This window comes from Equus asinus, chromosome 11, assembly GCF_041296235.1.
Source record: "Equus asinus isolate D_3611 breed Donkey chromosome 11, EquAss-T2T_v2, whole genome shotgun sequence".
NCBI classification, from domain to species: domain Eukaryota; kingdom Metazoa; phylum Chordata; class Mammalia; order Perissodactyla; family Equidae; genus Equus; species Equus asinus.
In genome coordinates this window covers 13,930,632-13,954,521 of record NC_091800.1, presented here as the reverse complement: position 1 = coordinate 13,954,521, position 23,890 = coordinate 13,930,632, and the positions used below count along the sequence as shown (strand labels likewise).

The window sequence follows — 23,890 nt, the reverse complement described above, 5'->3', positions numbered from 1 at the left end:
TTCCACCAAAAGAGCCAGTTTTCTATACCAGAAACTTATTTACCAGTCTTCTTTAATAATTAGGAGACATAAAAGACGAAAGCAACTTTATTTTTTTTTAAAGATTTTATTTTTTCCTTTTTCTCCCCAAAGCCCCCCGGTACATAGTTGTACATTCTTAGTTGTGGGTCCTTCTAGTTGTGGCATGTGGGACACCACCTCAGCGTGGTTTGATGAGCAGTGCCATGTCAGTGCCCATGATTCGAACTGATGAAACACTGGGCCGCCTGCAGCGGAGAGCGCGAACTTAACCACTCGGCCACCGGGCCAGCCCCGCGAAAGCAACTTTATATTTTACTTATATACACTTGATCTGTGCATATCACAAAGACTGTATTACGTTAACATTCCGTTATCTGACACTATTGAAATCTACTCAACATCTTGATGGCTACTAGCAATGCATCCGGAATTTTTTCTTCATTAACATTTTAAAAATGGCTATCTCCTTTGAGTAACAAAGTTTGGCTGACAAAACCAAAATTGAGTGAATTTGAATGAATCTAAGGTATTACAGTTTTGCTAAATTCTATGCTTCCAAGTACAACACATAATAATCTTCTAATAATAATAACGATAATCCACATAACAATACTGTTTACCAGGCTCAGGAAGTCCTGAGTATCCCAGTAAATACGGTTATTGGAGAACTTGCTCGGTCTGGACGGCTTGACTCATTTGGGATAGGAGAGGGGGAAAGTGTCAGCCCAAACTGCGAATAACCTTCCTTTGATTCCACAGGAGTTGCCAAAAGGGTCAGAATTCAAGCCCTTGTGATGGATGTCAGGCTCTCTGCGTAGGGCTTTGGGATCCCTTGGGCTAAGTGAGAGTCCACTATGGAGACATGGCCCCAGGTCATAGATCCAGAGCTTTCAAAGAGCTTACAACAGTCTCCCCGTCTACTTGCCACTTTTTTCCTATATGACTTGTGAAATACCTGGTTTGCCAGTATAAAGATAATTGCTTAAATGCCACCAACTTTATTTATCCCAGCTAGAAGCGATCTATTTTTTCTCTCAAATCCCATGGCTCTTGATTTATATAACTTTTTGACCATTCAACATTGACTTGTATTGTTTCGTGTATTATTGTTTGCATCTTTCAGAGAGTTGGCATAGTGCTTTATATACACAATACGCCCTCATTAAGTGACTTGAATAACACAAACTGCTTTTACCATTTACCCTCTATCATTCACTGTACACTGTTGACTTTGTAATCATTAAATTGTCACTTTTTGGGGGTAATAATATCCTCATATACTCAAGTTTCATACTTTGCTCATACAGCAGATTATCATTTGGCTACATTATTTGCAGTTTATAAACACGATTATGTGCACTAGATCTCTCTATAACAGGTAGTTTAAATGCTAATGAGGAATGGAGGAGGAACAGCAGTGAAGTTTTTCCAGGATTTTAAAAAAAAAGTTAAATTCTTAAATTCTTATTCTTTCTGTTTGCCTGAGACTCAAATTTTATTCCCTGTTCTAGAATGGATCACTAGAAAAATGATTAAGATGTGAAGACCAAATTGTTTTATGACCAAAACTTAAATCACGTTAATAAGACTGGCAAAACACTTAAGTTAAAAAGAATAGCAGAATGGACTATTTATTATGTTAATGATTTTTAGAGGAGAGGAAAAAATATGGATCACAGTTATGGAAAGAAACAAAGTGTCTTTTAAAGGGATTTATTCTTGTCTTTGAAATGTATTTATAATTAGATTTGAAAACATATTATATATAAATTTAAGACATATTAAAAGACCTGATTTAAGAGCTTCTCCATGCCATTAGCTCCTAATTAGAACTGCTTTCTCTCTTTTCTCTATTAAACATAAGAAAGTAACAATAAGAATATCATCTTAAACTGAACTATTATCTTCTGCTTTGGTGGTTAGAGAAAAGCAGGTTTAAAAGGGAGTACTTGCTGAGTCCTGTGATAGGGCTAAAAATAAAGCAAGCAGAATCAGCGCCAATTTGAAAGAAAGATTTTTTTCTTAAGTTTCAACCCAGATGATCATTTTGTTAAAAAAAAAAAGGCCAACAAAATTAACACTGAAATCTGCTTCTGACTTTTAATTGAAATCATTTGAGAGATCACAATGGAATCATAAAAAAGAACTGCTCAAAAGAAAACACCACTGTAATGTCTTATTCATCCTGACTTTTGATCAGGATAGAATTACAGTAGAAACAACACAGGCCTTAAGGAAAATTGGTTCATAGTGGGTAACTTTTAAAAAAACTCCAAGAAACCTAACATAGAAACTAGACTAAAAGGAATTATGTGAGTCAAAATAACTATACTTAGAAACCTAGTTTCATTTAATTAAGGACACAATCTAAAAGAAAAAGGTGTTTACTTTGTAAATAGTTTGTAAAATACCTGTAGTGATCCAATCCAGTCATAAAGATTTAAAGATTTTTTCTTGATTAGTTAATAAATATACATTTCTCAGATCTATAACTGAAATAAAAGTCTATCAATATAGAAGCAGGCAAAGAGCATTCCTGTGATATACAAGCACGTAGGTGAATTTGGAACTATTTCTTTTTTCATTATGCAAATACTGATGCGTAGTTTGAAACTGTATATTACAGGAACTGGAAAGGTTAAGAGTCAGTAACTAATTTACTGTCATTTTTGTTTTTGTCGCCTTTGCAGTCTCTTAGATATAATTTTTACTGTTCTTGTGTCCTGCGTGTTAGTCTCACGTTCTTTGGTACTGACTTGGGACTTCTCCTGTTCCTTGACCACAGATGTAGAACAATGCCTTTTCAGTCCGAGACAATCTTGTGAGCAGGTGGGGGTGGTCCTAGTGGATTCACTGATAGACATAAGTTGATTTTCTCCTGCTGAACCAGACAAAAGGGCTTGGGTATTTATCAATGCAAGTTCTTCATCAGCTATTGAATCACCTTCCAAAAGAGAAATGTCATTAACTTTTTTAAGTGGAGTCATCTCAGGAGAATTCAGTCCTTTTTTCTTTATAGGTGTTTCATATTTGGTGCCACAACTCCGTGGTGGCTGGAATGCCTTCTGTGCAGCTGGAGAAACAAATGTACAAATGGGACTAACAGGTGGAGGTAAAGGCAGTCTACTCAAGAAATCCAAGGCTCTTCTCCTTTTGCAGTTCTTTGGGTCATCAATCTCCATCTCCCCTTTACAAGACTTTAAAGTCATTGGGGCTGACAGAGGTGTGGAAACAGACTTCCCTTTTGGCTTACAAAGTGATAAAGGACTTTGGTAATTCATCTCACTATTGGGAGAAGACATCTAATTAAAAAAATACAAAAACACTCTATATAATTATATGCTAATATGTAAAACAAAACCACGTTAGCTTTTCATCAAAAATATTTAAACACACAAATACACACATTCTCACTTGCCTAATTTCAAGAGACAGTCATATTATTGTTATTATTCCAGAAAGAAGTAATTTTGCATAAGACAATATAAAAACTACATGAAGGGGCTGGCCCCGTGAACTAGTGCTTAAGTTTGGTGCACTCTGCTTCAGCGGCCTGGGTTCATGGGTTTGGACCCCAGGTGTGGACCTATACCACTTGTCAGCCATGTTGTGGCGGTGACCCACACATTAAAAAAAAACCCAAAAACCAAAAAACAGAGGAAGACTGGCACAGATGTTAGCTCAGGGCTAAGCTTCCTTAAGCAAAAAAAGAATAAAAGACATGAAAAGGAAGAAAGATGAAGACTAACTATAGTAAAAGACAAAAAAAGGAGGCAGGGGACATAAGTTACCCTTTAATCTTTTCTCTTTTATGATTAACAAGTTAAACTAAGATAAACATTTTAAAACCATTTTAAGAACAGACTGCCTGGGTTCTAATGCCTACTTTTCTAGCTTTGTGACTTTAGGCAATTGCTTAACTCCTCTATGCTAGTTTCCTCATTTGCAAAATGGAAGTAAGAATTTTTATCTCATAGGGTTGTTGTGACGATAAGAAGCTAATATAGATACAATTAGCAAGTGTTAGCTACTTAAGAATTAGTTATTAGCTAATATTACAGGCTTTAGCTTGATTTGCATTTATTGTGATTTAAAGAGTTAAATCAGGGGCTGGCCCAGTGGTGCAGCAGTTAAGTTTGCAAGTTCCGCTTCTTGGTAGCCCGGGGTTCACCAGTTTGGATCCCCTGTGTGGACATGGCACCACTTGGCAAAAGCCATGCCGTGGTAGGCGTCCCACGTATAAAATAGAGGAAGATGGGCATGGAAGTTAGCTCAGTGCCAGTCTTCCTCAGCAAAAAGAGGAGGATTGGCAGTAGTTAGCTCAGGGCTAATCTTCCTCAAAAAAAAAAAAAAAAAATTTATAAATAAAGAGTTAAATCAAACTGAACTTAGAAACAACCCTAATTGTATTGAATAGTCCTCCTACCAGAAAGACACAGGCAAAAAGTCTTTTCAATCACATGTACTTGGAATGCTAAAAATGAAAGCACCTGTTTGTAAAATCTGCCCCTAAAGACTGTTACATTCTGGCTTCAATCAACAAAATATAATTTCCAGATAACCTATACCTATATGAGCCATATAACAATTAATCAAACTTTCAAATTACGTTTAATTACACTTTATCATGTTTACTAGCTATACACCAGAGTATACTGTTGTCTCCAGATGTAACATTTATAAAATTTTTTAAATTTCCATTAACTTACCAGAAACTTATTTCCCGTACCAAGGACTGTTTGAGCAGTGTGTGGCTCTGAAGTATAGTCTTTAGTTGGGGTGGACCACTTGGCATCATTTGCATTAAGTACATGCATAAGCTTGTTTTCTGCATCATTGCAAAATATATCAATATTCTAAGAAAATAAATTGGAAAAGCTGTTTTGTAAAATGAAAACCTACATATTCATGTTTTCAGTGTTACCTTTAAAACCAGAAATAAAAATTCGACACTGAAAATTTGATAGAACTGTGAAACAATATGCCAATGCAAAAATGCAAAACCAACATCAGTGATTTAGCGGAACTTAGCTGTTGGAGGGAGAGAGGGAGCGAAGCGGGAGGGAGTGTGTATGCGTGTGTCAGGGAGGAAAGATGTAAGAGATCTTCCCAACCATCTTGTTGAACAGCAAGGCATCGCATGATCCTGGGTTTGGAGATGGAAGACTGGGGCTCACATTCTGCTCTGTTCACTACCTCAGAGCTGTACCTCATCTAACATCTACAGAGTTCTCCTAAGTTGGTAGTAAAATGAGGGAACTGCCTACATCTGTTGCAAGAACTAACTGAAATACGTACAGGTTAAACCACATGAAACTATTATTTCATAAGTCACAAATGGTCAGACACCAGCAATTTCATATGGTTTAACCTAATTCATGAAAATATTTTGTAAAACTTTAAAATGCTGTGTAAATGACAGTTAGTTGTCTCTGCGCTGCCCTTGAATGGTCTCAGAGAATACCTGGGATGTAAACAGTGGGCACTCTGTATGGGAGCCAAATGATGAATGCAACCCCCACTCCATCCCCTATTTAGAAACCAGATGAAGCAGGGTGTTATTCTTCACTATGTGTACCAAGTCTTTAGGCAAAATATTACACAAACCTCCTTTTACAGCTACTCGAATGTTTTTAAACTATAATTTTATTTATATAAATTCTGAATAACACATATTTCAAATACTAAACTACAGAACTACCTACCGAACTAAGAGGCCTATCTTTTGTAGTTTCTTTACTAGTTAGCAATTTATAAAATCCAAAATTTTACTGGAAGGCAGCATTGCATTGTAGGTAATAGTCTGGGCTCCGAATTCAGATAGCTTAAGTATGAATCCTGGTTCTACTAGTTTGGCTGTGTGACTTAACCTCTGTGTTTCTCATCGATAAAATGGAAAAACAGTTCTCTAGCTCATAGGGGTGGCGGAAGAATTAAATGAGACAAGCTTAGAACAAGACCTGACAGACAGTAAGCACTCAGTACACTTTAGCTAATATTATTATATTATGTATTCTAGATTTAAGTATAAAATGCCTACAGGATCCAGGGAAAATAATTTTAGTGTTCTCCTATTTGGGATTATTTCAAATCAAAGACAGGTATAAACTTTATAAAATACTAGATAAGGAGTTTAAAATGTAAATTTGGAGTCTGCATATTAATAACTGATCACATTGTCAATTACTTTGAACCACAGGTAACTCCTATTACCTTGTTGCCAATTTCCAGTTTGCCTACAGTCTGTAGCGGTGAACATCCTTCCCACAATTTCTAACTCAATTCCCTTCAAATCATTCTTTTCTCCCTGGTAGCTGTCACCCACCCCATCTCCTCAGGTTCACGAGCAATTAATGTGATGCAACCTCACCTTACATTATATCTCAACTATCTGATTTTCATAAAAGCTGCTACTTCCTTTAATATTTGACTGCCAAAACAGGAAAATACCAAAATGCATGGTAATGCTGAAAAGTAATTTTACCTCAATAGTATTTTTCATTTTGTGGAATGTCTCTTGAAAATGGCCCTCTTTTGGACTGGCAGAAAACGTGGAAAAGTCTCCAGCAAATAAAGTAGGAATTCCTGAGTTGGATTCTGGTCGCCACTGGAGGTTGCTCGCAACAATTAACATGTGAGGCTTAATAAAGTCTTCATTAAGATCTATCCAAAACTTTATTGCCAAAAAATTATGGCAGTCATCTGACAAATAGACCAAAGGAGAAAGACCTAAAATGAAAAAAAACAAGAACTAAAAACCCACTTAATTATGCATGTTAGATAAATTTAAAAATGCAAGGAACCTCTAATATGCTCATTTATTTTGGTATGCTAATGGTAAAAACAAATCAAAATAAATAAATTTAGAGAAAGCTCAGGATTTCCACAATGACCTGTTGCTTATAGTGCTAAATTTCAATGCCAATGTGACAACACATTCTGTTCCCGAGGCCACGGGGAAGCAGGTATACTTGTACATTGAAGTGGGAAGACAAATTTGTGCAAGCTTCTGGAGAAAACTTTGGTAATAACTAGCAAGCCAACATATGCACCTACCTTTCCATCTGGCAATCTCATTTCTAGTACTCAACTCTGAAGATATATTTCCAATAATACTAAAATACAACAAGGTTCATGAAAACACTTGGTGTATGAGGTTATTCACTGAAGCACTGTTTGTAATGATAAACTATTGAAAGCAATGTATATTAACTCATACCCAAGAGAGTAGTTGGCTAAACTATGGTACATCCATACAGTGGTATACTATGCAGCTGGACAGAAGAATGAGGAAGTTCTCATTGAAGTGATTTCCAAACACACTGTTAAGTGAAAAAAGAAAAGCACAAAAGAAAGACTATAGTTTGTTATCCTTCATATAAGAAAGACAGGGATATAAGAAAATATATGTGTATCTGTCCATTTGTGCAAAACACAGGAAGGATAAACTAGAAACTACAATAATAGGGTACAGGTGGAAAAAAAGGAGGAATAGCAGTGGGGTAGCATGGATGAGGAGGGAGTGACACTTCTCTGGGCCTGTCTTATCATGTAGCTCTTACTCTGAGAACCACAGTGTTATTTCACACACTCTTCACATATCCCACAAACAAACAAACAAACAAAACCAGCCAGATATGAGGGAATCCAAAATGGAACATCAAACATATTTCCCATTCTTTCTGCTTGATAGGGCCTAGAAGCAATGGTGCTTCTGGAGGAATGGGCATATCTAGCAATCAGATCTTGTTTTTAAACACCATTTTCTCCAAAACAGGAATCCAGAGTTCCTTGGAGAAGTAGGTGATTCCAGGACTGGGGCTGGGAACATACAAGATGAACCTAGAACATCTTGTGATGCCAAAAAGTGAGGCAGTGCTCAAAAGAATCTATGAGTCAACCAGAAAAAGCTCCTAATGGCCCAAACTGAAACAATCTGAGCAACAAAACAACGAAGATACTGAGTTTTAACCCATAGAATAAAATAAGTACTTCTAAGTGCATAATGATATAAATAAATAAATCAAAAAACCAGGCAAATATCACAGTAATAATGGTTGCAAACAAAATCAACTGATGGATGCCAAAATTAATGGGTGGAAGTTTGAGGTGAAATAGGATTTGCGTAGTCTCAAAGAATCTCCTTGAAGATATTTATTAACTACAAAGGGAAAGAAAGTTATTTTACAGATAAGAAACCTAGCAGATACCACTGTAACCAAGTGATCAAGGTTGCCATTACCAGTAATAAGAACTGTCAACATCATTAACCCCTTGATACGATGTACAGAAGACACATCATTATTTCCATGGTAATTTTGCCAAAAATGCATAACCTTATTCCAATCATGAGAAAACATCAGACAAACCCAAATCTAGAGAAATGCTACAAGATCAGTCTATTTGAAAGTGTGAAGATCATGAAAAACAAGGGAAGACTGAGAAACTGTCAAAGATTGGAAGAGACTAAGAAGAAATAATGACTAAATGAAAGTGGGATCTTGGGATAGAAAAAGGAAAACAGCATGGAAAACTTCAGATTTGGGGCTGGCCCAGGGGTGTAGTGGTTAAGTTTGTGTGCTCTGCTTCAGAGGCCTAAAGTTCACCAGTTTGGATCCTGGGTATGGACCTACATGTTGCTTATCAAGCCATGCTGTGGTGGAGTCCCACATATAAAGTAGAGGAAGATGGGCATGGATGTTAGCTCAGGGCCAATCTTCCTCAGCCAAAAGAAGAGGATTGGCAATGGATGTTAGCTCAAGGCTAATCTTCCTCACCAAAATTTTAAAAAAACCCTTCAAATTCAAATAAATCTACAGTGTAGGTAATAAAACTGTACCAATTTAACTTTCTGATTTTCATAATTATACTATGGTCATGTAAGATTTTAACATTAGGGGAGGCTGGGTGAGGGATATTTGAAAACTCTTATTTTTGCAACTTTTAAGGTTTGAAATTAGCTCAAAATAAAAAGATAAACAATTTCAATGCCAAAAATGGGAAGGGATGACTTGATAAGCTGGGGTAGGACTGAGGCTGGGAAACTCAGGGCTGGACTGGGCATCAAATGTTCAATCTTACTGTTTCTAGTTTCTTGTTCCTGTTACTCTGAGGATTATGTTTCCCTTATAAATGACAGGAATGGAAAGAACTACCATTCTCAGATAATGATTTGTTTATCCTGTTGCAAATGATGGTTATTTCTTTCATTTTTCAAATTTACAAGCAGATTTCTTTAATGGATTTTAATCTCAGATTAAATATTAAATACAGCTTTTAGAGAAATTATCAGTTTCCAAAGCATGTTCAATTTTCTAATTTTGGAATTTGCCTCTAATTATATTCAAAACTTGATTGCAGTCCTGCCCTTCCTCCAAATGTCCTTCTTTAAAATATCATGTCTCTTCTCCCCAATTATAAAAGTTAATACATGTTGACTGAAAAACATTTAGAAAATGCAAAATAAAAAAATAAACGTAGTGTAGTCTTATTTCATTTTTTTCATAAGCAGAAGTTTCATATCTGGATCAAACTATATGAAATGAACGAAGTGGTAACTACTTATTTCTCTACCATGCATCTTGTACAAATGGCAACAATTGGAAGAATTTTTTAAAGTAACACTTTTACAATGTGGGCACTAAACAAATCTTCATGAAAATAAAAGGATAAGAAGAAAATTATTTTCCAGCTTTGTAGTCTAGGCCTACTGTGAACTTACAGAGAATTCCTCGTATCTTTTTAATTCCTTTTAGAAAATTTCATCAAAACGATAAAGCACTCAGCCCTTTCTTATAAACCACTTTCACAGGTTCTACCTAGGCGGATGTTGTGGTGCAGGGGCCGGCCCCTTCCTCTTCAGGGCCCAGGTGGTGATCCTCCGTTTCTGGGAGAAGAGGCAGTGACAACTCACACAGCGGTCCTCACTGGGCTTGCCCTCAGCCCACGGGTGTGCTGACTTACCTAAGGTTACGCCCGCTCTCTCGTGGAAGCCAGCATCCAATGACTGGTCCCTTGCCTCAGGGTGGCACAACTCTAAGGGGTCATCCCAACTCTAGAAGTCCCCAAGGGACGGCTGCACCTCTGCTGCAGGTGCACTGCAGTCCAGCTTCTCCTCTGCCCAACCCACTGCCTCTGCTCCCAGACAGGTGCTGTCTCTGAGGGCACTCCCATAAATCTGCACAAAAATCTCTGCGTCTGTTCCTCACGGAACCCAACCTAAGAACTGATCTTATTTCATGGATTTATTCTATATCACAGGATTTCTATAACATAGAAACAAAACAGACTGAAAATATAGAAGTTCCTGTTTTAAGCCCAACTCTCAAATGTTGGGCTTGGTATTGTTTCGTCAGTGTGAAGTGTAAGAAAAAACATATAAGCTTTAAAGCCTGAAAGCAAGGGCTCAAATCCACTTATATAATTGTGACCTCAGGCAGGTTAGTTAACCTCTCTGAGCTTCAGTTTCCCCATCCGTACAGTGAGATGATAACAGCAAAATGAACAGTTACTATGAGGACTTTTTCAAAGTGTATATCCCTGAAGTTTTCAACAATTACCCCCACCATTATGTTAGAAGTGGGGATAGAAAGAACCTAAAACAGAGTCCCTGTCTTTGATGAGATCACAGTATTACTGGGGGTTGGGGATGAGGTTCAGAGATGTAGAGACAGGACCATGGACTGTGTGCTGAAACAAACACAAAATGCTTTAAAAGCTGGAGGGCGACCTAACCCTGACTATAAGCATCTGGCTAGGCATGTAACATGTAAGCTGAATAACTAATGGAAAAAACTCATCAAGATGGGGAGGACAAAGGGCATTCTAAGCAAAGTGAACGCATTTTTAAAGGTAGGAAGTATTAAATGTTATACAGTCATGGGCCACATAACGTTTCAGTCAACCATGGACTGCACAGATGCCAGCGGTCCCATAAAATTAGGACCATAGAGCCTAGGCATGTAGTAGGCTATATACCATCTAGGTTTCTGTAAGTACACTCTATGATATTTGCACAATGATGAAATCGTCTAACGATGCATTTCTTATAATGTATCTCCATCGTTAAGCAATGTATGACTAATGTGTTAGGAATATGAAACTGTGCAGTTTAGCCGAAGTGTGTGGGGTGGTGGTTTAAGGCAGGAAGCTGAAGGGTTTTTCAGGCATATGAAAGAGTTCGGGTTTCATTTTCTAAGGGACAGGGAGCCACTAAACATTTTAAGTGAGGAAACATCATGATTAGACTTGGGTATTAGATAACCAGTACTTCTGGCTTACAGTGGCACTTTGAAACTTTTTAATAGGATTTTCTTCCTCTAACACTTAATATAAAACCAACTAAAAAAAGAAAGAAATGTTCACCAAAAACATACAAATGAGGAATATCCTGTAATATAATTTAAACACAAGTGATGAAGGGAAGAAACAAGATTGTAGATAGAGCTGAGCACAAGAAGGCTCAGTTTCTAAACCTCATCCCTAAACTGATGAAATTACACAAATTTTGAGAATTCTATTATCCTTAAATCTGAAGAAAAGCAAATGGAATGGAGATCTTACCTTTTTCCTCTTGTGATCAGAAATAATGAGAATGAAGAGCAGGTGACCAGGACTGACTGCAGAAGTGAACATTCCAGGCTTCCAGGGTATTATGGGTTGAACTGTGCCCCCCCCCGAAAGATGCTGAAGTCCTAACCCCCAGTACCTGTGAATGTGACCTTATTTGAAAATAACGTCTTTGCAGATGGAATCATGTTAAGATGAGGTGACTGCGTCCTAATCCAGATGATGGTGAGTCCTAATCAAACATCCCTATAAAAGGGGAAATCTGGATACAGACACGCACACAGGAAGAATGCCATGTGAAGATGAAGGCAGAGACTGGGTTGATGCATCTACAAGCCAAAGAATGCCAACGAATGCCAGCAAACCATCAGAAGCTAGCAGTGAAGCACTGAACAGAGTTTCTCACAGCCCTCAGAAGGAACCAACTCTGCTGATACCTTGATTTTGGACTTCCAGCCTCCAGAACTCTGAGACCATAAATTTCTGTTGTTTAAGCCACCCAGTTTGTAGTACTTTGTTACAGGAGTGTTGTAAATTAACACACAGGGTTACTCACCGAACTAGGGAAAATCATCTAGAACAGAGATAATAAATTTCAGGGATATATAATATGTAGTGGACAGAAACTCAAACATCCAGTCCTCACGCAGTAACTAAGAGGGGAAAAAAAATTGGTTTTGGATACAGTAGAAAAACAGTCAAGAACTACAAGGGGTCCTAGCAAATCTCCTAACTTTTTCCTCTCCCACATACCTCACCTCACCACCACTATCTGCTTTGGGACCATTAGAACTAATTTCATGTCAGTCTCCATAGGAAGCCCAGATTCCCAGGTCATCCCTGGACTCAGTCTCCAGAAAGCTTTGTACACTGTCTTTTTGACACCATCTCCTACCTCTACCTGTCTCCTGGAATCCTTTCACTGGACCCTCTGGAACTCAGTAAAATCTCTACACTACCCTCAACCTTTTCTGTAACTGCTCTCCTTACCGTCTTGCTGTTAATTGAACCCTGGCTCTCCTCTGATGACAAGCTGCCCTTGCAGACTTCTTGTGCTACTGGAGGTCAAGCTAGGGTAGATGTCTTCCCTGCTCCTTGCTGCTGCTCTCCCTCCCTAAAAGCACTCAGCTTTGAATCTTATGTTATCAGACCATATCATTCACTATTCCTTGTTTAGGCATCTACTGCCCCTGGGTCACTCACTCCCTTTCATTCCCTTAAGAGTTTAATTCGTAACTCATGGTCATTCCTGTCACCACTACTGCTATTATTTCTTGGTGATTTCAATATCCTCACAGACAATGCTTCTAATACCCTGGGCTCCCATGTTCCTTTTCTTCTCCTTGAACCATCTTCTTCTCTAGTTTCTGTCAGCTGCTCACTCCAACGAACATACCCAAGACTTTGTTACTTCCAACAACTTCCTTCCTTCCAGAATCTCAATTTCAATGATCTCATTCTTCAACTACCACCTTTCATTCTTCCAGCTCACTCTCTCTAGAGCGCTATTTCAACCAATCCTCTAACCTCACTGGGGCCACAATCCATTTGTCTTATCTTCTGTTTACTGTTCCACATTCCCTAACGTCCCCTCTTTCTTCTGTACTGTGCTTAAAGTCCAAGGTCAATTATCAAAATACCTCCTTTACATATACCCTCAAATTCTCTATCCTTCTTGCTTTAGTATTAGTCACTTGGCTAAACTACAAGCCTGGTTAAATCCTACTTTCCACCTACTTCATGCCTCACCATTATAGCTGAACATGGGTGGAAAAATATCACACGACCATGATGACCAGTTTTATTTCATATTCATGAACATTAACCTCCACTGGTCCCTGGCAGTCACAGTGTATTTACCTAGTCCATTCACTCTGCCACTTTCTGGATGATTATTTCATGACTTTCCTCTCTTCTCAAACCTTTAATACCTTTTCCTCCATTCTGACTTTCAGTTGCTGATTTTGTTGTTCCCTATTTCAGTGAGAAAACAGAAGCAATCAGAAGACATCTGTCACAAGTTTCCACTTATACATCAACTCTTCCACTTGCATCCGTACCCACAGACTTTTCTCCTCGTTAACTATGGATGAACTGTCTTTGCTACTGGCTAAGGCCAATCTCACTATATATCCAATAGACACCAGCCCCACATGGTAACTGAACAACAGTGCTCCACCATTGTCCACTCTTTTTCTTCAGTCTTCATTGGACCTTCCTCATCAGTATACAATCTCATCAACATGTTAACAGCATTTTCATCTGAAAAAACAAATATTCTCTTGATCTCAATTCTCCTTCCAGTTATTGCTCCATTTCTCTTCTTTGCTTAAAAGGTAACATCCTTCAAATGCCTGTATTCACTGTCTAACTTCCTCTTCTTCCATTTTCCTTGCCCCATTTCAATCAGGCTTTCACTCCTACCGCTCCACCAAAAAGGCATCCCCATGGTGCAAAAGCCAATAATCAATTCTTAATCCTCACCTTACTATCTCTGCGATCAAACACCATCTGATAGACTTAGTCACTCTCACCTCCCTGAGATTCCTTTTTTCTCTTGGCTTTCAGCACAGCTCACTTTCTTAAGTATTCCTCCCACCTCTCTGGCCACTCCTCTGTTCGTTTTACTGGCTCCTGTACATTTCCCCCGCTTCTAAGCATCAGAGCGCCTGAGTCAGGCCTTGGCTCTCTTCTCTTCTCTATCTACTCCCACACTCAAAGCGACCTCATCCAGTCTACAGCTTTAAACATCACCTGCATGTTGACAACTTCCCAATATTTATTTTCAGTACAGACCATTCCCCTGAACAGACTCCTATATATCCAACTGTCATGAAGAAATTTCTACTTAGATTAAGCACCTACAATTTAACTGTCCAAACTGAGCTCCTGACCTTCCTCACACATCTGTTTTTTTTGCAGCCTTTCCCTTTCAGTAAATGGCAACTCCGTTTTTCCAGGTGCTCAGACCAAAAACCTTGGCACTGACTCCTTGACTCTTCTCTTCACCCCACAATGTCCCTCTACCTTCAAAATACAACCAGACTCTATTTCTGGCCACTCCTATTGCTTTTGTCGGTCCAAACTACTATCACCTTTTGCCTAAATTCTTGCAAAAGCCTCCAATTGGTTTCCCTGTTTGTCTCCTCACGCCCCCTACAGTCTATTCTCAATAAAGCAGCCTGAATGATCCCACGAAAATCTAGTAAGATGGTATTACTCCTATGACTTCCCATCACTGCTGGAGAAAAACAGTTCAAGTCCATACAAGGATCATCACATGATCTGGTCCTTCAATGCCTCTATTCCCAGCTGTCACTACTCACTCTCTGGCCTCTGCCAATGCTAAAATGTACCAGGCAGGATCCTGCTACATTATGACCTTTGTAACTGCTGTTCCTTCCGCCTGGAATGTTCCTCCCCTAGATGTCCACATGCCTCCCTCCCTCTATTCCTTCAAGTCTCATCCGCAGTGAGGTCTTTCCTCACCTCCCTATCTAGAGCTGCATTCTCTTCCGTTCCCCCTGATACTACCTGTCATTTCCTACTGAATTTTTCTCCTTAGCACTTAAAAGAAAACTATATAAGCTACTTATTTTGTTTGTGATCTCTCCCCATAATGTAAACTCCAAGAGGGCAGGGATTTCTCTCTGTCCTGTTCATTGCTATGCACCCAGCACTACAACAGTGCCTGGCATATAACAGGAAATCATAAATACTGATTAAATAAATGAATAAAAGTTACTTCCCCTCTATAACAACAATATAATGTGTGGAGAGAGTCACCCAAGTATGACCAAGATGAAACGAAATGCTATGGAAACAATGTAGCATATTAACATACTACAAAGAAGTGCACAAAGCACTAAAACACAACCGATCAAACAAACAAAACATATTTTTTAAAAAAAGAGAAAAGAGCATAGCAACAGACAAAGAGCACAACCCATAAGAAAACAAAAGTAAAAGAACAGAAGAAAATTTCTAAAGTCTTCAAAACTGATTCACACTATTTAACTTAATAAGAACACATATTCAATAAAATAAAAGCCAGAATATGGGATGATAAATAGCCCTGTAAAATGTAAAGGAGACTACAGGACCAAAGAAATAAACTGAGGACACCAATACATGATCATAATGGGACAGATACATGAATTAGAAATAGCAAGGAATAAAACATACATTGCAGAAAATAAAATTACTGACATAAAGGCTGGATACAATCATGGTGAATGGAGATAGAGAAGACAAAGAAACAGAAGCAAAGAGATAAAAAAAAAAATAAAAATAATCCAACGTGAGACTAACTGGTATCCTTGGAGTAAAATCGCAACAAATGGAATAGCAGATATATTGAAAGATATTACAGAATTCCCCTGAAATAAAGAAAGCACTGAATCTGCAGATTAAAAGAGCATCCTGTGTCCCAGGAGAACTGTATACATAATGCTTATACTATGACACAGCTCAGTTAAGCCTGGACTACAATGCATAAACATTCTGCAGACATAAAAAGAAAGCCACCTAAATGGGGGAAAAATCACGCCAGTCCAGGCTATTCAATGCAAAAGAACAATTTCTACAAAGTTCTGAGGGAAGGAAAGGAAGCATGAGCCCATAATATTATATGTAGTCAAGATACAGTCTTAGAATTAAGGCAATAGGTGCACATTTCAAACACATGAAGAACTCATGGAAAACGGCACACTTGAAACTTTCTTGAAAAAAAGACTGACAATAAACCTTAACCAAAAACTGAAGAAGGGAGAAACCACGACAGGGTGGCTGATAAACAAAGAATCCAGCAAATATTTGAGAGCCTACCCTGTAGCAGGCACTGTTTTAAGAGCTGAGGATACAACTGTAACACTGTCTCTGTCCTAACAGAGCTAACATTCTGCAGAAGGGAGACAAAAAACAAACAAGTACTGTCAGGTGCTGGGGAGCACTCTGGAGAGGAATAAAGCAGAGTGAAGGGGAGAAAAAGTGCTGGGTTGGGGGTGCAGAGGGAGTCCTGCTCTTTTACAAAGGGTGGTCAGGGAAAGGCCTCTTATGAGGTCGCATTTGAACAGAGACTTGAGGGAGCCAGAGGGGCCAGCACGTGGCTGTCCAGGGGAAAGTGCTTCTGGGAGAGGGAGCCGTCAGGGTAAAGACTGATGAAAGTGAGCTCGGTGGGCTCAAGAACAGCATGGAAGATGTCAATGTAGTGGAAGACTGCTAGAAGAAGAGACTGAGGTGCCTGGCACAAAACCATCGACAAATGGAAGACTCTGTGCTTAAACAGAGACCTAAGCTGGGCCTTGACACTGCCCTAGTACTTAGATAAGAGAGCGTAGCTTTGTAGATAACATACATGGAAAGAAGGAAAGAGGAATGTGCAGTCATATTTAAGGAATCAAATAGAGATGAATTTGGTTAAGATGTTGGAGAGTAGCAAAAACTAAAGCTGGAGGTGGAAGCTTGAATGCTCAGTTAATCACAGAAGGAGATTATAATTATCTAATTAGTAATCACTAAAACGCTGCAAAACATGTTCTAGCAATTTTTAAAAAATTAAGTAGCACAGAATGGGATGTAAATTGTTTCCTTGCAATAATGTGGAACTGTTTTTCATTAAGAACTGAGATTGAAATGGGCCTACTTTCAAATCACTAGTTACCAAATTTGCTCATTTGTAGCTCCAATTAATCATAAGGAAGACAAATTTTAAAAGATAGTGTTTTCCAAAAGCATTGATAAAAAACTTCAATTAAATACACTGTGCATTACCTATTTTTTTCACAACAGAAACTACAAATCCTATTAGGTCAACTTCAGAACAAGGTGGCTGGAAGTCTGGATTCAATAATTTGTTGAAGTGAAGGGGCTCCCTTGGCTGATAAACTTGGAATAGGATTTCATCTGAAGCCTACAAGAAAAAGAAATCAGTATATGTAGATTCTATAAACTAATATGCATTTATCAAAATTGAAAAATTATAACGAAAATTTTGTACCGGCAGTTGTTGATATCGAGTTTTTTTTGTTGCTGTTAAGTGTATGTTAGCCCTTTCAGATCTACTTTTAGATTTTGATGTTGTAAGATGATAGATTCTATATCTCTTTCCCTCTGTTAACAGGGAATATAAATCTGATGATGGACGCCAGACACTCAATAAAACTATTTAGAGAGAGAGAAAAAGACACAATGGAAGAACTAATAATTATTAAAATTTGTGTTTGAAAATAAATACTGATAACAACAAAGGTCTAAGGATTATATGTTATCAGACTTTCTGGGCGCTGGTAGCGCATTTTTGCTCCTCTGATACACACTAACTTGACACTTTATCTAGCATTTGAAATCATTGTATTAATAAAATAATACCTTTTTAACTTAACAAAACTGATAAAATAAAAAAATTTACATACTGACCTGAATCTTTTTGTTTTTTCTCATAGCTTATGATACGCAACTTCCACACAGTTGTAACATCTCTTGATAAAATTTGTTCCCCTTGCCCAGAAGATGCGACAGCCTTCCTGAATTCCAATTGGATCTGTGCTTGCTTCTTATCATTCAACATCTGTCTGTGATTATTCAAGGCTCTTAATTGCTCTTCACTAAAATAACCCTGTGATCATTTAATATATTACGGCACATGATATTAGACTAAAAAACAAAACATCATCTACTGTAAATGAATCCCTTTAAACAAGGATAAAATACAACAGAATTGAGTTCATTTTAGGGTGTGACAATATAACTTATCACATAACAAATATTTTTAGGTGCCTCAAACTGTTTACTAATCTTTGTGACAAATTTCCCTAGAGCCCAAACAACCCTCTATTATAAATATACTCTAAGAATCATAATCATAATCATCAATATTGACATTATAAATGGCTAACATCTGAATGCTCACTGTGGTTAATGTAGTAATTCATTTAATCCTATGAGGTAGGTACTATTATTGTTTTCACATGGTAGATGATGAAATTGAGGTACCGAAAGAATACATAACTTGCAGAGGCACATAGGCAGGAGTTGGCTCAAGAATCCTCATTCTTAGCCCCTTGCAGTATAATTTCATTAACTCCGTGGAACAGTAGATAGATTTTAAAACAGACATGTGCTACAAGCACTTATCTCTGCCTCCACACTTCTCTCCCAATCATTTCTGCAAATTGCTGTCTGTACGCCTTGGGAATCTCACCCAGTATAATAAATAAAAAAATAAAATTAAGTAGGAAATGGAATCCTGACATATAACATCTAGACTGCTGTTGCCTTATGCATCTTAATACCTAATCCACACTGGGAAGGGAGACAATGAAATCTATGTACCCTGCAAAGGTCTTTCTTTATATGTAGACAGTGTTCAGTTTAAACATGAATTAAAAAAAAGATCTGTGATTTCAGAAGTCCCACAACATTCAACATCATCACTGAAAACAAATTCTTTTGACAGGGTATTTTTGAAATTGATGGTTATTTTTCTCTCCAAGAATTACAATGATAACTTTAAGTGAAATCTCATAGAATCATATAAACTTAGAAGCTTAGCGATAAGCCACTCTTCGGGCTTTCCCTTGACAGAAGGTGGAAATGAGGACGAAGAGACAAATCATTCGTCCAGCTACACAGGGATGGGGCCAGGTCTAGAACCTAGTCCTCCAACTCTCCTTCTGTCCCCTTAAATTCTCCTTATAAGTAAATTTTATAAAAGGAAACTCGACTGACAAATATTTTGTTGAATTTTGTGGATGAAATTAAAACTATCTTCATGACGACTCATAGCACAAGCTTCAACAAGTTAATATAAGAAATAGAGGCACACAGTTTTTTGGTAAAGCATAACAAAGCTGTAAACTACAGACTTGCAGCAAGTACACTCACAGGCTTTAAAACTGGACTCACTTCTCACAGGGAGCATCTGAGTTCTAATGTGAGAATATGAAGCAATTCTATTCAGAATAGCCTTGCTTACTCTCCTAATGGAGTGTTCTTTATCTGCTAGTCCCAATATTTAAGAAAGTTAAGGCTATATGCAAGATTTATTAAGTCATCAAATAAATGAGGTTAATCAATAGTTTTTCCTAAAATTTTCCCTTTCCTCCCTATGCAGTAAACTAATCTTAAAATCTGCATTAATAAGATATTCAGGTGTCTAAAAATTTAGGAGGCAGCTTACCTTAATATAGTAATATTTATATGAAACTTTATAACATTTATAAGTATATTTTTACATAAGCTAATTTGATCCTAAACCAACATATTTTATGCTCATTTTATAATTATTTTGCACCCAATTTGCTTAGCTAATAAATGGTAGAGCCATGATTCTAAAGCCTATGCTATTTCTAACACAATTTAGTGCTTCTGTAACTTTTCCACCAAAGTATCCACCCTTCAGATTATGAAACAAACTCTCGGTAGGATCTGAGAAAGAGCTGAGAATATGGAAACTGAGACATTGTTTTGAAGTTACTTGTTTTACCTTAAAAATAAATAAGTTTTGCCTGTATTTTAAACCACATTTATTTAATATATAAAATTATTTAACCCTCCCATCCATTACTGGGTATGGAATCGAAAACATAACACACTGGTTTGGCACATCACTGAGGACCCAAGAAATGCACACATCCCCTCTGAGAAACACAGAATTTCAACATACTGCTTCCCGAAATGGCCAGAAGAGTGAGGACAGTTTCCCACCATAAAGGCTGAAGACTAAGGGTCATTGTATGCCCTCTTACTCTCTCACCTCAAGGTAACTTGGGTCTGGTGCGCTCTTCACTGCTTCATAAAGCTCTGCACCATCTTGCAGAGCACGGACTTGCTGTCTTGTTAGCGCACGTGATGGGGTACATTGTTTTGCTATACTTTCTAGGAAAAAAAAAATGCATCACTAATGAGCTAAACCACAAATTTAAGAACAGTGTAAACTAGTGAATCAAGCAAAAAAGACCCAAAGAAGAGAGGTTAAAAAATAAGAAACCATGTATCTGCTAAACATTTTCTAGGAAAATTTGAAACTAGTCTACTCATGGCTTAAAAAATTGTCATACAAAGAGTTTACTTAATTAGAGTAATTTATAAATTAAGTAAATGATTTCATAATTCACTTAATTATGAACACAGAATGACCTAATGATAATTTTAAGCAAATCAAATAGAGTCCATTTTTTCTGCAGATTTATATAGAACATGAAGTTAAATAATATAGACAACCATGAAGAAATGCAGGAGAAGATAAAACTTTCATTAAAAAGGTAGATTAAAAAAGTAAATTTCATACCCTTTAAGCATAAAAACACTACGATTTTTATTAACAAAATTGATGCGACATGGAAAACAAATTCTAGCTCCAGGTACAATAACATAAAAACCAACTGCAACAAAAATGCAAGTTGTATAACGTAGATAAGGACCCTGAAGAAAGAGAATGACAAATGGCTTATGGGAAAATAATTTGACAGTTCTTTCCCTTGTTGCTATTCTTTCTCCAGCACCAAAAAAGGACATGACAAATAGTTTAGTACTGAAGCTTAAGAGGGAGTTTATTTAAGATTTCTGAAAAGTACTGTGGGTATGCAATGTTTTATTGCCCAAGACAATTAACAAGTTGTTAAAAGCTCAGTGTATTGAATAAAGATGTGATAATTTGGGGTCAGTTCAATGCTTCCCTGTATATCTACATAATAATATTTTTTTAAAAATCAGAAAAAATTCAGATTCAGAATTAGAAAAAGAAAATCTAAACAGAACTACCATATGATCCAGCAATTCCACTTATGGGTATTTATCTAAAGAAAATGAAAACACTAATACGAAAAGACATATGCACCTCCATGTTCACCACAGTATTATTTACAACAGCCAAGATATGGGAACAACCGAAGTGTCCATCAGTGAATGAATGGATAAAGAACATGTGGTATACATATATACAATGAAATATTATTCAGACATAAAAAAGAATGAAATCTTGCCATTTGCAACAACATGGATGGACCTTGAGGGCATTATGCTAAGTGAAATAAGTCAGACAGAGAAAGACAAATACCATATGGTCTAACTTATATGTGGAATTAAAGAAAAATATTATGAGCTTGTAGATACAGAGAGCAGAGTGGTGGTTGTTAGAGGCAAGTGGTGAGGGGTAGGTGAGATGGGTAAGGTTGTGAAAAGGTACAAACTTCTAGTTAAAAATAAATAAGTCATGCGGATGTAATGTACAGTATGATGACTATAGTTAATAATTCTGCACTGCATATCTGAAAGTTTCTAAAAGAGATATTAAAAATTCTCATCACAAGAAAAAAATTTTCTAACTATATATAGTGATGGATGTTAACTAGAGTTATTGTGGTGATCATTTTGCAATATATACAAATATCGAATCATTACATTATACACCTGAAACTAATATAATATTAAATGTCAATTATACCTGAATAAAAAAGTTTATTACTCAAAATAAAGACAATTCACCTAATAACAAAAGTTAAATTAGAAGCCTCTAAAACTTTGTTCTCATATAAAAAATAATTTGTAATACACAATTCATTTTACCTTCATGCTCTTCAAATTCCACTTGAATTTTTGTGAATAAGGCTTCTAGTTTCTTTTGTTGGGCCTCTGCATATTTTATTGCTTCCTTTTCTTCTTCTCTTTCATTGCGAAATATGTATGACCCAGCTGATGTCTTCTCCACCCACTGTAATAATGTGTCAAACAAAAATACATGGTAGGGAGGGTCAGTCAAATTGACTGTCTCAAAAGAAAGAAATATAGTAAGTTTCAAGAATATATCATACCTGTATAGGGTATGCTCTTTGAATAATTACATCAACACAACCAACACTTCCTCCATCACTGAAAAGTGATGACAAGGGGAGAGGAAAAGGTCGAGGATCAGGAAAGAATCCAAGTTTCGCATACCAGCAAGCAGGACGAGTACTGTTGGCAGAAATCTGGACAAATTAATGAATAAATTGATTTATAAGTTAAATATATATACAATTCCCTTTCAAATTTCACATTTTTCATTCTTTTAGAGTTGCTTTAAAAATATTCACTTATAAAAGTCTCATGAAGGTAAGTAACAAAGTAAGTAGAAAAATTGTACGAAAATGAAAATGTTTTCAAAATAATTTATTTCAAAAAATTGTTTATATTGTTGTAGTCTTACTGTTATGTAAATATTACTACTATAAAATTAATAAAAGAGACAACAATTTAAACATGATGGATTAAAATATACCTATTCACCTAGGCTCCCTCAAAAATCCTATAAGGACAAAGAGATCTAAAGAGGACAGCAGATGAGATATTACCAAAATTCTAGAAGCTAAAAATCTGTTGCCTGATAACAGGGCAGTGTAGAATGATCACAGTTAATAAAACTAGCAAACATTCATAGAGCACTTAATATGGTGCCCAGTACAGTGTTAAGTGCTTTATACATAGTGACATTTAATCTTCATGACAACCCTAAGACTTCGTCCCATTTTACAGACGACAAAACTGAAGTATAAGCGAAATTACATAATCCGCCCAAGGGTACTCAGCTACCAAACTTGTACGGAGCCAATATGAAACAAAATAATTTAAGGAAAACACTCAGAAATTGGAAGCAACAGGTACTTCTGAAGGTAGCAGCATAAAGTGTGGCTGAAAATAGGAGGAATGGTTGAAATTTTACTAAAATAGTAAGACCTCCGATTTCCTTTCTCATCCCAACCAGCCAGGTGACTGCCCTTCCCACACACCAGAAAGAACGCAGGAAAGTTTACTCTCTGGAAAGGCTGAACCACACATATCCTGGACTTTGGAACACTAGGTGAGGCAGCCAGGGTAAAAATGCAATGAAAATCCTTATGCTGAAAATGAGTCTCGCTATTAGTTTTCTCACTCTGTTAGCTCTCAGAACATCACTAATATTTGAGGGTCTGCTAATGAAAAAAATAAAATCCCCCTCTTATGACTCTACAAGGTGACAAGCCCCACCTCACACAGAGCTTCTGATCAGTTCATCAGAGCCCCACTCTTGAAGAGGAAAGAACAGCTAATAATCACCAGTTGAAGAAAGTCTCTAACCTGAGAGACCCAACAAACAAAAAAAGAGGTTCTCATAGAAAACAGGAAAGGCAGGGAGCAGAAAAAATGGAAATAAAACAAAATATTAATCAATAGCTGCAGAAAGATGAGAAGATATTGTATCTAGGAAACAAGAATCAGATGTAATAAAAAAGGAAACATTTAGGAAATAATAAAAGTCTCCTTAAAATCAAAACCTATACCAATG

The 23,890-nt window shown here is 37.0% G+C and overlaps 1 protein-coding gene across 6 annotated transcripts in view; it reads right to left on the bottom strand.

Moving 5' to 3' along the window:
- Positions 1-31: 31 nt before the first annotated feature.
- Positions 32-23,890, bottom strand: part of BRCA2 (BRCA2 DNA repair associated) — a 65,439-nt gene continuing 41,580 nt past the window's right edge. For 3 of the 6 annotated variants that reach the window (XM_044777302.2, XM_070520471.1, XM_044777299.2), the window contains 9 exons: positions 22,401-22,556; positions 22,156-22,300; positions 20,345-20,466; positions 18,007-18,205; positions 17,588-17,751; positions 17,362-17,500; positions 6,506-6,750; positions 4,731-4,877; positions 32-3,323 (listed from right to left, as the gene is read on the bottom strand). In XM_044777302.2, coding sequence (XP_044633237.2) covers positions 2,685-3,323; positions 4,731-4,877; positions 6,506-6,750; positions 17,362-17,500; positions 17,588-17,751; positions 18,007-18,205; positions 20,345-20,466; positions 22,156-22,300; positions 22,401-22,556 — 1,956 coding nt within the window. In that variant the 3' untranslated portion in view covers positions 32-2,684. Of the gene's footprint in view, positions 3,324-4,730; positions 4,878-6,505; positions 6,751-17,361; positions 17,501-17,587; positions 17,752-18,006; positions 18,206-20,344; positions 20,467-22,155; positions 22,301-22,400; positions 22,557-23,890 lie in introns of those variants that run through there. The other 3 variants (XM_070520472.1, XM_070520473.1, XR_011506852.1) reach the window with 3 other exon arrangements.